This window comes from Salvelinus namaycush, chromosome 30 (assembly GCF_016432855.1).
Source record: "Salvelinus namaycush isolate Seneca chromosome 30, SaNama_1.0, whole genome shotgun sequence".
Taxonomy (NCBI): domain Eukaryota; kingdom Metazoa; phylum Chordata; class Actinopteri; order Salmoniformes; family Salmonidae; genus Salvelinus; species Salvelinus namaycush.
Genome location: NC_052336.1, coordinates 13493108 through 13507104, shown reverse-complemented (window position 1 = coordinate 13507104; position 13997 = coordinate 13493108). Strand labels below are relative to the sequence as shown.

The 13997-nt window shown below is 40.7% G+C and overlaps 1 protein-coding gene across 1 annotated transcript in view; it reads left to right on the top strand.

The window, feature by feature from the left end:
* Positions 1–13997, top strand: part of LOC120024805 (chromodomain Y-like protein 2) — a 66957-nt gene that overhangs the window by 13786 nt on the left and 39174 nt on the right. Inside the window, exon 3 of the mRNA XM_038969133.1 lies at positions 10466–10683. Coding sequence (XP_038825061.1) covers positions 10466–10683 — 218 coding nt within the window. The remainder of the gene's footprint in view (positions 1–10465; positions 10684–13997) is intronic.

Here is a 13997-nt window from a genome sequence, read left to right as displayed (position 1 = left end):
ACTTTGAAGAAAGATACATGTTTTACACAGAATTAAAGATACACTTGTTCTTAATGCAACCGCTGTGTCAGATTTTTTTTAAACTTTACGTAAAAAGCACACCATGTGTCACGATCGTCGTAGTGAGGAGACCAAAGCACAGCGTGATTTGAATACATCTTATTTAATGACAATGAAAGAACACCGAAACAAACTATTACAAACTATACAAAATAACAAACGAACGTGACGCTAATAATAACGAGTGCAGACATGCAACATCAACATAGACAATCACCCACAAACCAAACTGGAAAATGGCAACCTAAATAGGATCCACAATCAGAGACAACGATAAACAGCTGCCTCTGATTGGGAACCAATCCAGGCCACCATAGACCTACGTATGCCTAGACTACACACACAATCTAGACATACAAAAACCCTAGACCAGACAAAAACACACTTACCACCCTTGTCACACCCTGACCTAACCAAAATAATAAAGAAAACAAAGATAACTAAGGTCAGGGCGTGACACCATGGAATAATCTGAGACGGCGCTCAGATTTAACAACATTTCTCCGCCATGTTGGAGTCAACAGAAATATGAAATTACATCATAAATATTCCCTTACCTTTGATTATGTTCATCAGAATGCACTGCCAGGAATCCTAGTTCCACAATAAATCGTTGTTTTGTTCGATAATGTCCATTACTTATGTCCAGCATGTGTAGTACACGTGTCCAAACGCTCGCGCAGAGCAGGCAAACGTCGGGACGAAAACATCAAAAAGTTATATTACAAGTCGAATAAACTGGTCAAACTTAGTAGAGAATCAATCTTCAGGATGTTGTTATCATTTATATCCAATAAGGTTCCAACCGGAGAATTCTTTTCAGACTCTATAAGTAATGGAACGCATGGCGATATCATGAGGAATGCGCGTGACCAAGAACTGGCAATCTGCCAGACCACTGACTCAAACACCTCCCATCCGGTCCCACATCACAGTATAGGCTTCATTCAGCGTTCTACAGACTGTTGACATCTAGTGGAAGGCGTAGGAAGTGCAAACAGATTCATATATTACAGGGAATTGAATAAGCGATGAGTTTAACAATGACCAGTCTCAGAATTCTAACTTCCTGTTTGGATTTTTTCTCAGGTTTTTGCCTGCCATATAAGTTCTGTTATACTCACAGACATCATTCAAACAGTTTTAGAAACTTCAGAGTGTTTTATATCCAATAGTAATAATAATATGCATATATTAGTATCTGGGACAGAATAGGAGGCAGTTCACTATGGGCACGCAATTCATCCAAAAGTGAAAATGCTGCCCCCTATATCAAAGAAGTTAATAACAAACTTGTATGCCATGTGTAAATAGAAATACAATAGTTTGTTTGGTCTGCCATGTAGCATGCTTCTGTCTATATAACATGAGCTGCTCAGTATGTGAAGATAATCCTTCCTACCACAGATTTTTTGAAAGATTTAACGTTGGCCATGGAGAACTGAAAAAGTGTTGCTACTAGAGGTCAACCTATTAATTAGGGCCGATTTTTAATTAGTGCTGATTTCAAGTTTTCATAACAATCGGTAATCTGCATTTTTGGATGCCGATCATAGCCGATTACATTGCAATCCACGAGGAGACTGCGTGGCAGGCTGACCACCTGTTACGCGAGTGCAGAAAGAAGCCAAGGTAAGTTGTTAGCTAGCATTAAACTTATCTTATAAAAAACAATCAATCTTAGCATAATCACTAGTTAACTACACATGGTTGATGATATTACTAGTTTAACTAGCTTGTCTTGCATGGCATATAATCAATGCGGTGCCTGTTAATTTATCGTCGAATCACAGCCTACTTCAACTTCGCCAAAAGGGTGACGATTTAACAAAAGAGCATTCGTGAAAAAAGCACAATCGTTGAACCAATGTACCTAACCATAAACATCAATTCCTTTCTTAAAATCAATTCACAAGTATATATTTTTAAACCTGCATATTTAGTTAAAAGAAATTCATATTAGCCGGTTAATATTAACTAGGGAAAATGTGTCACTTCTCTTACGATCAATACAAGCAGAGTCAGGGTATATGCAGCAGTTTGGGCCGTCTGGCTCGTTGCGAACTGTGTAAAGACCATTTCTTCCTAACAAAGACCGTAGTTAATTTGCCAGAATTGTACATAATTATGACATAACATTGAAGGTTGTGCAATGTAACAGCAATATTTAGACGGTTCCGTATTTCACTGAAAGAATTTTAAAAAAAAATCAAAATGATAATTTCCGGATTTGACCATATTAATGACCTATGGCTCGTATTTCTGTGTGTTTATTATATTATAATTAAGACTATGATTTGATAGAGCAGTCTGACTGAGCGGTGGTAGGCAGCAGCACGCTCGTAAGCATTCATTCAAACTAGAGGTCGACCGATTAATCGGAATGGCCGATTTAGTTAGGGCCGATTTCAAGTTTTCATAACAGTCGGTAATCGGCATTCTTGGACACCGATTTTAGCTGATTACATTGCACTCCACGAGGAGACTGCGTGGCAGGCTGACTACCTGTTATGCGAGTGCAGCAAGGAGCCAAGGTAAGGTGCTAGCTAGCATTAAACGTATCTTATAAAAAACAATCAATCTTTACATAATCACTAGTTAACTACACATGGTTGATGATATTACTGGTTTGTCTAGCTTGTCCTGGGTTGCATATAATCGATGCGGTGCCTGTTAATTTATCATTGAATCACAGCCTACTTCACCAAACGGGTGATTTAACAAGCGCATTCGCGAAAAACGCATTGTCGTTGCACCGATGTGTACCTAACCATAAACATCAATGCCTTTCTTAAAATCAATACACAAGTATATCTTTTTAAACCTGCATATTTAGTTAATATTGCCTGCTAACATTAATTTCTTTTAACTAGGGAAATTGTGTCACTTCTCTTGCGTTCTGTGCAAGCAGAGTCAGGGTATATGCAGCAGTTTGGGCCACCTGGCTCGTTGCGAACTGTGTGAAGACTATTTCTTCCTAACAAAGTAATTAATTTGCCAGAATTGTACATAATTATGACATAACATTGAAGGTTGTGCAATGTAACAGCAATATTTAGACCTAGGGATGCCACCCGTTAGATAAAATACGGAACGGTTCCGTATTTCACTGAAAGAATAAACTTTTGTTTTCGAAATGATAGTTTCCGGATTTGACCATATTAATGACCTAAGGCTCGTATTTCTGTGTGTTATTATATTATAATTAGTCTATGATTTGATAGAGCAGTCTGACTGAGCGGTGATAGGCAGCAGCATGCTCATAAGCATTCATTCAAACAGCACTTTCCTGCATTTGCCAGCAGCTCTTGGCTGAGCTTCAGGCATTGCACTGTTTATGACTTCAAGCCTATCAACTCCCGAGATTAGGCTGGCAATACTAAAGTACCTATTAGAACATCCAATAGTCAAAAGTATATGAAATACAAAATGGTATAGAGAGAAATAGTCCTATAATAACTACAACCTAAAACTTCTTACCTGGGAATATTGACGACTCATGTTAAAAGGAACCACCAGCTTTCATATGTTTTGAGCAAGGAACTTAAACGTTAGCTTTTTTACATGGCACATATTGCACTTTTACTTTCTTCTCCAACACTGTGTTTTTGCATTGTTTAAACCAAATTGAACATGTTTCATTATTTATTTGAGACTAAATTGATGTTATTTATGTATTATATTAAGTTAAAATAAAAGTGTTAATTCAGTATTTTTGTAATTGTCATTATTACAAATATATATATAAAAATCGGCCGATTTAATCGGTATCGGCTCTTTTTGGTCCTGTAATTATCGGTATCGGCATTGAAAAATCATAATCGGTCGACCTCTAGTTGCTACTGCTCAAAATAAATAACATTTCTGCCCTGAATTTAGCAGGTGCTATCGACAAAGATCAGTGGGGAAAAGTTGTGATGGACTACTTTCTGCACACGGTCAGTGTGAACTGGAGTGACTTGACACAACGCGGGCCAAACAAGTTGTACAAACAAAACAGAAACACAGGACGTCTTATTTAGTCAGCTAAAGGGGTTCCAGAATGCTTTGAAGCATTCATCCATGTTTACGGGTAAGAGTCTAGCTACATTTTCAGATATTATACGTTTCTAATTTTGTCAAAAAAGTTGTTTTCATTGCAAGTTAAAGAACCGTTAGCTAGCGAACGTTAGCTTGCTGGATCGCTAGCTAATGTTGCGTGTATGATCTGTGTAATAATATTATTTGTATCTCAGAAAGCCTTTTGCATTGCTAGTTATAGCCTAATGTTAGTTAAATAGCTAACAATGAACCTAACGTTCTGAACTAACTCACTTTTGTACATTGTGCTGGTCTGTGCAATTTACCTTACTTTAGCGCCTAAAAAACATAATAATTCCAGATCAACTGTAATATCAATACCATTGTAGAGAACAACTTCTCCCCTTTCCAACAAAATCAATGACGTGACCTTCATGATGCCCATCTCTGCATGATTCAAGAAGGCAATGAGCTCCGTCTGTTTAAAAAAAAATTGGCGGGTGGGGAAGCGGCTTTTTTCACTTGATCTGTCCAACTTATCACCTTTAAAATGTAAATAAAACACTATGAAGAGTTTATATAATGTGTCATTACATACCTATTTGAAGGTTCGTGTCGAATTTGAATCGGGTTTTTAGGGCGGTGCTAAAGTGATCTTCAGAAGTAAACAGCGGCTTTTGAGAATCATGATAGCTTGCAGTGATGACGCAAAAATTGACTAGGTATCCCCTCTTACCCTGTCCCTGTCCCTTTCTTGTTTTTAAATGGTGAGGGAAGTGCTACACCTCGTGGAGAGAGGGTGTAAGACAGAATTAGTTGCTTTATGTGTGCTGTACGTTATGTCATGACACGTCACAATTTAACGTACAGCGTCGGAGGGGTCAGTTTTTTTCAACTTTTCTCCAATACTATAGAGCCATTACCATGTCAATCAACGCTTGAATAGAAACGTAGTTCACACCCCAGATATTGATGTCAACACAGTTGCTACAGTCCCATTAGTTTTCATTGCAGCCTCGTCTGAATGTCGCGGTTGCGCAAATTTGTACGGAATGGGGTTAGTCACCGTTAGTTGGTTAGCTTTAGCTACCTGCAGAAACATACTACAGCATTTCATGCATGGTGGCTAGCTATGACAATCAGTTTGTATTGCTAGTAGTATGGTTGGGATTATGATTAATTGTTTACCTAGCTAGCTACATGTCTAAACAAAAGACTCCACTTCGCCAGATTACATGACCCATCAAGTTAGGTGTGTCTGGGGGTGAATACGGCCATCTATTGTATTTCATGAACATGTGTACATGTCTAGACAATGTGTACATGTCTAGACAATAGTGAACCATCCACATATCTAGATGTGGCTGGGGGGAGGTTAAAACATTTCTTTCACATGACACATCAATTTAGGCAAGTGTGTCTCGGTAAGCATAATCTAATAATTATAAAATATTTATACAACATTTTTATCTGAACACTTTCTATTTTGATATTGCTACTATGCAAATATACAAGTAACCATTTCACTGTACCGTTTACACCTTTGTGTTTGATATTGTGTGTGTTTACCAGAGACGGTAATGTGAACAATAACATTACCTGCACCAAAGGCAGATTAGCATATAGGCAAAGGACTAGATAGTGTATTGTTACCTGGAGTTTTTCCTTATTGTAGGTTACCACATTCACCACTTTTAGTCTTGAAATCTTTGGTTCTCTACTACAATACCTTACTCACTCTGTTTAGCACATGGCCTCGCATGTGAATCCCTAAAGAGATGGGTGGGGTTAAAGGTTAAGAGGGTGTGAGCGATGATGAATAGGTGTAGACAAAGAAGAGCTCTGCAGTAGGTGTACCAAAACATTGAAGGGACATTTCCTCAAAAGTGGGATTACAAGTTTAACCTCTCTGGGATAGGTGGGACGATTGCGTCCCACTTGGCCAAAAGCCAGGGAAAATGCAGAGCGCCAAATTAAAATAAAATTATATAAAAATCAAACTTTCATTAAATCACACAGGTAAGATACCAAATTAAAGCTACACTCGTTGTGAATCCAGCCAACATGTCAGATTTCAAAAAGGCTTTTCGGCGAAAGCATAAGATGCTATTATATGATGATAGCACAACAGTAAACAAAGAGAGTGTAGCATATTTCAACCCTGCAGGCGCAACACAAAACGCAGAAATAAAATATAAATCATGCCTTACCTTTGACGAGCTTCTTTTGTTGGCACTCCAATATGTCCCATAAACATCACAAATGGTCCTTTTGTTCAATTAATTCCGTCCATATATATCCAAAATGTCCATTTATTTGGCGCGTTTGATCCAGAAAAAAAAACCGCTTCCAATTTGCGCAACATCACTACAAAATATCTCAAAAGTTACGTGTAAACTGTGCCAAAACATTTCAAACTACTTTTGTAATACAACTTTAGGTATTTTTAAACGTTAATAATCGATCAAATTGAAGTCGGGTCTATCTGTTTTCAATACAGGAGGACAACAAACTAACAACAAACTACACATAACGTTACACTGATTCAAGATGGCCATACTTATTCATTCCACAAAGGAATAACCTCAACCAATTTCCAAAGACTGGTGACATCCAGTGGAAGCGGTAGGAACTGCAAACAAGTCCCTTAGAAATCTAGTATCCCAATAAACTCATTGAACAGACAGTGACCTCAAAAAAATAAAAATCTGAATGGTTAGTCCTCTGGGTTTTGCCTGCTACATAAGTTCTGTTATACTCACAGACATGATTCAAACAGTTTTAGAAACTTCAGAGTTTTCTATCCAAATCTACTAATAGCATGCATATCTTATATTCTGGGGATGAGTAGAAGGAAGTTGAAATTGGGCACGCTATTTATCCAAAAGTGAAAATACTGCCCCCTATCCTAGAGAAGTTAACTTTCAAAGTAGAATTACTTTCCCATTGTTCCTCAACTGCAGTGTATGATATACCATTTTGTAGCTCTGAATCATTACTTTTGTCCAACGTTAAAAAAAAAACACTTTCAAATTTTGCAACATAAGACCGAATCGAGGTGGTCGGTCACAAATGATCTACAGTCTCTTATGCTTTGCATTATCGTCTCTACCTCTGTCTATTGTGAAAGCAGGACATGGTTGAGGTTTTAATGTCATCAATCTATATACATCCACTATACGGATGCATTAGTGTAACTTTGTCTTCATAGAAACATTTGCCTCAATATGGTCCCATCGCAACGAGTGTAATAGTTTATTGGTCGGGTGATAACATTGTGACCTATGATGTCTAATGTCACAAGATAACCGAGGAGAAATGTCTGTCACGCTTACAGCAAGTGTTGGATTCTAACATCTGGCTGGGGTCTGGGGACTCTGAAAGGCCTACCTACCCCTGAGGGATCAAACCAAGGTTTGGACATGGTTTGCCAGCATTTACACTCTAGCTGTCACGACCTCCACCGAAGTTGGTCCCTCTCCTTGTTCGGGCGGCGGTCGACGTCACAGACCTTCGAGCCATCGCCGATCCACTTTGCATTTTCCATTGGTTTTGTCTTCCATCACACCTGGTTCCAATTCCATCAATGACATGTTGTGTATTTAACCCTCTGTTCCCCCCCTCTGTCCTTGTCTGTAATTGTTTCTTGTAGTGCTTGTGCACGGTACGCTGGTGATTACCGGGTTTTGTTTGACCCATTTCATGTATTGTTCTGTTGACGGGGGTTTATGTTGATTAAACGACACCGTTGTAAATCAGTTTTGGCTCTCCTGCGCCGGACTTCTGTCGCCAGTACGCACCCCGTTACACTAGCTCTTTTTCCCATGGTCAAATCAGATCATAGAATACTTGTGCAGAAACATTTGTTGTGATAAAATATATTTGTAGGAATAGAAGAAATGATCATTGTAGTTGGTAATGTCTCAATGGGTCAAGTTATGTTTGCCTTGGTCAGTAACTAAATGTTGGTCCCTGTTTGGTCTTCTGTGATCAGCAGTGCTCAGTAATTGTTCTATGTAGACCTGTAAACAAAATGAGTCACATTGTCTCTCTCTGGGGATCATGGTCTTGCATTTGAATGTTGTCACAGCCATAGTTTACCCCAGACTGGGGCCTTGGTGTGAATCCATTCTCTCTGCTCATTTGCAGTCATGCCTCTTTCATTGTCTTAGAGACTAATAGAATCGAGATGGGGTCTGATTCAATAGTTATGATACGTTGACAAGAGAGCAGCATGCAAAATGAGGATGTTTCCTGATGATAAAGAAAATTGATATAGCCTTCTCACTCTTTCAAGGGAGTATTTTAAGAAAGAGTCTGAATAGACATGCAAACAGAGCAATATAGATGACCAAGTTTTTTTTCTTCGATATCAGTAATGCACATCCCAGCTCTACAGAAGTTAAATATTCAAATATTATTTGCATGTCTATTGTGTCACTAGCTGAGCTGGCACTTGCAGTACAACTGTGTGCACAAAAGCTGTCTCTGAATAAGTCTTCCAGTGAAGAGGCTCAAGTACACCCCTTGAGATTAGAGGTCAACCGATTAATCGGAATGGACGATTTTAATTAGGGCCGATTTCAAGTTTTCATAACAATCGGTAATCAGCATTTTTGGACACTGATTATGGCCGATTACATTGCAATCCACGAGGAGACTGCGTGGCAGGCTGACTACTTGTTATGCGAGTACAGCAAGGAGCTAAGGTAAGGTGCTAGCTAGCATTAAACATATCTTATAAAAAACAGTCAATCTTAACATAATCACTAGTTAACTACACATGGTTGATGATATTACTAGTTTATCTAGCTTGTCCTGCGTTGCATATAATCTATGCGGTGCCTGTTAATTTATCATTGTATCATAGCCTACTTTGCCAAACGGGTGATTTAACAAACGCATTCGCGAAGAACGCACTGTCGTTGCACCAATGTGTACCTAACCATAAACATCAATGACTTTCTTAAAATCAATACACGAGTATATATTTTTAAACCTGCATATTTAGTTAATATTTCCTGCTAACATGAATTTCTTTTAACTAGGGAAATTGTGTCACTTCTCTTGCGTTCTGTGCAACAGAATCAGGGTATATGCAGCAGTTTGGGCCACCTGGCTCGTTGCGAACTGTGTGAAGACTATTTCTTCCTAACAAAGACAGCCAACTTTGCCAAACGGGGAAAAAAGCACAATCGTTGCACGAATGTACCAAACCATAAACATCAATGCCTTTCTTAAAATCAATACACAGAAGTATATTTTTTAAAACCTGCATATTGAGTTAAGAAATTCAGGTTAGCAGGCAATATTAAACTAGGGAAATTGTGTCACTTCTCTGTGTTCATTGCACGCAGAGTCAGGGTATATGCAGCAGTTTGGGCCACCTGGCTCTTTGCGAACTAATTTGCCAGAATTTTACGTAATTATGACATAACATTGAAGGTTGTGCAATGTAACAGGAATATTTAGACTTATGGGATGCCACCCGTTAGATAAAATACGGAACGGTTCCGTATTTCACTGAAAGAATAAACGTTTTGTTTTCTAAATGATAGTTTCCGGATTTGACCATATTAATGACCTAAGGCTCGTATTTCTGTGTGTTATTATATTATAATTAGTCTATGATTTGATAGAGCAGTCTGACTGAGCGGTAGTAGGCAGCAGCAGGCTCGTAAGCATTCATTCAAACAGCACTTTCCTGCGTATGCCAGCAGCTCTTCGCAATGCTTCAAGCATTGCGCTGTTTATGACTTCAAGCCTATCAACTCCCGAGATTAGGCTGGCAATACTAAAGTACCTATTAGAACATCCAATAGTCAAAGGTATATGAAATACAAATGGTATAGAGAGAAATAGTCCTATAATAACTACAACCTAAAACTTCTTACCTGGGAATATTGAAGGCTCATGTTAAAAGGAACCACCAGCTTTCATATGTTCTCATGTTCTGAGCAAGGAACTTAAACGTTAGCTTTTTTACATGGCACATATTGCACTTTTACTTTCTTCTCCAACACTTCCAACTGCATTATTTAAACCAAATTGAACATGTTTCATTATTTATTTGAGACTAAATAGATTTGATTGATATATTAAGTTAAAATAAGTGTTAATTGTTCATTCAGTATTCTTGTAATTGTCATTATTACAAATATATATATACAAATCGTCCGATTTAATCGGTATCGGCTTTTTTTGGTCCTCTAATTATCGGTATCGGCTTTGAAAAATCATAGTCGGTCGACCTCTACTTGAGATGCACCATGTCATTTTCCAGGAAAGTCTCTCTAAATTAGGGTGCACTGCTCTGACTCCTGATGGATCCTCAGCCCATCACGCACTCTGCCCATCACTCATTCTGCTCCATATGTTCCAACAGGCTCCACACTCTCCAACGGTGAGGTGAATCTGCACAGCTCTGTGAAGAGGAAGCTTGGAGAGGACAAAGGCTACGTGTTCGACAAGCGGCTGAGGTACAACGTGCGGCAGAACGAGACCAACTGTCGATTCCGTGACATTGTCGTCAGGAAGGAGGAGGGCTTCACGCACGTGCTGCTCTCCAGCCAGATGTCTGACAACAACGCACTAACACCAGAGGTAGGGAATACGATACACACACACACACAACAACAACAACGCACTAACACCAGAGGTAGGGGATACGATACACACACACACAACAACAACAACGCACTAACACCAGAGGTAGGGGATACGATACACACACACACAACAACAACAACGCACTAACACCAGAGGTAGGGGATACGATACACACACACACAACAACAACAACGCACTAACACCAGAGGTAGGGGATACGATACACACACAACAACAACAACAACGCACTAACACCAGAGGTAGGGGATACGATACACACACACACAACAACAACGCACTAACACCAGAGGTAGGGGATACGATACACACACAACAACAACAACAACGCACTAACACCAGAGGTAGGGGATACGATACACACACACAACAACAACAACAACGCACTAACACCAGAGGTAGGGGATACGATACACACACACAACAACAACAACGCACTAACACCAGAGGTAGGGGATACGATACACACACACACACAACAACAACAACGCACTAACACCAGAGGTAGGGGATACGATACACACACACAACAACAACAACAACAACGCACTAACACCAGAGGTAGGGGATACGATACACACACACAACAACAACAACAACAACGCACTAACACCAGAGGTAGGGGATACGATACACACACAACAACAACGCACTAACACCAGAGGTAGGGGATACGATACACACACACACACAACAACAACAACGCACTAACACCAGAGGTAGGGGATACGATACACACACAACAACAACGCACTAACACCAGAGGTAGGGGATACGATACACACACACAACAACAACAACGCACTAACACCAGAGGTAGGGGATACGATACACACACACAACAACAACGCACTAACACCAGAGGTAGGGGATACGATACACACACACAACAACAACAACGCACTAACACCAGAGGTAGGGGATACGATACACACACACAACAACAACGCACTAACACCAGAGGTAGGGGATACGATACACACACACACACAACAACAACGCACTAACACCAGAGGTAGGGGATACGATACACACACACACACAACAACAACAACGCACTAACACCAGAGGTAGGGGATACGATACACACACACACACAACAACAACAACGCACTAACACCAGAGGTAGGGGATACGATACACACACACAACAACAACAACAACGCACTAACACCAGAGGTAGGGGATACGATACACACACACACAACAACAACGCACTAACACCAGAGGTAGGGGATACGATACACACACACACACAACAACAACAACGCACTAACACCAGAGGTAGGGGATACGATACACACACACACAACAACAACAACAACGCACTAACACCAGAGGTAGGGGATACGATACACACACACAACAACAACAACAACGCACTAACACCAGAGGTAGGGGATACGATACACACACACACACAACAACAACAACGCACTAACACCAGAGGTAGGGGATACGATACACACACACACACAACAACAACAACGCACTAACACCAGAGGTAGGGGATACGATACACACACACAACAACAACAACAACGCACTAACACCAGAGGTAGGGGATACGATACACACACACAACAACAACGCACTAACACCAGAGGTAGGGGATACGATACACACACACACACAACAACAACAACAACGCACTAACACCAGAGGTAGGGGATACGATACACACACACAACAACAACGCACTAACACCAGAGGTAGGGGATACGATACACACACACACAACAACAACAACAACAACGCACTAACACCAGAGGTAGGGGATACGATACACACACACACAACAACAACAACGCACTAACACCAGAGGTAGGGGATACGATACACACACAACAACAACAACGCACTAACACCAGAGGTAGGGGATACGATACACACACACAACAACAACGCACTAACACCAGAGGTAGGGGATACGATACACACACACACACAACAACAACAGCAACGCACTAACACCAGAGGTAGGGGATACGATACACACACACAACAACAACGCACTAACACCAGAGGTAGGGGATACGATACACACACACAACAACAACAACAACGCACTAACACCAGAGGTAGGGGATACGATACACACACACACAACAACAACAACGCACTAACACCAGAGGTAGGGGATACGATACACACACACACACAACAACAACAACAACGCACTAACACCAGAGGTAGGGGATACGATACACACACACACAACAACAACAACGCACTAACACCAGAGGTAGGGGATACGATACACACACACACACACAACAACAACAACGCACTAACACCAGAGGTAGGGGATACGATACACACACAACAACAACAACAACGCACTAACACCAGAGGTAGGGGATACGATACACACACACAACAACAACAACAACGCACTAACACCAGAGGTAGGGGATACGATACACACACACACACAACAACAACGCACTAACACCAGAGGTAGGGGATACGATACACACACACACAACAACAACAACAACAACAACGCACTAACACCAGAGGTAGGGGATACGATACACACACACACAACAACAACGCACTAACACCAGAGGTAGGGGATACGATACACACACACACAACAACAACGCACTAACACCAGAGGTAGGGAATACGATACACACACACAACAACAACAACAACGCACTAACACCAGAGGTAGGGGATACGATACACACACACACAACAACAACAACAACGCACTAACACCAGAGGTAGGGGATACGATACACACACACAACAACAACAACGCACTAACACCAGAGGTAGGGGATACGATACACACACACACAACAACAACGCACTAACACCAGAGGTAGGGGATACGATACACACACACAACAACAACAACGCACTAACACCAGAGGTAGGGGATACGATACACACACACACAACAACAACAACAACAACGCACTAACACCAGAGGTAGGGGATACGATACACACACACACACAACAACAACAACAACAACAACACGCACTAACACCAGAGGTAGGGGATACGATACACACACACAACAACAACAACAACGCACTAACACCAGAGGTAGGGGATACGATACACACACACAACAACAACAACAACGCACTAACACCAGAGGTAGGGAATACGATACACACACACACACAACAACACGCACTAACACCAGAGGTAGGGAATACGATACACACACACACACAACAACAACGCACTAACACCAGAGGTAGGGGATACGATACACACACACACACAACAACAACGCACTAACACCAGAGGTAGGGGATACGATACAC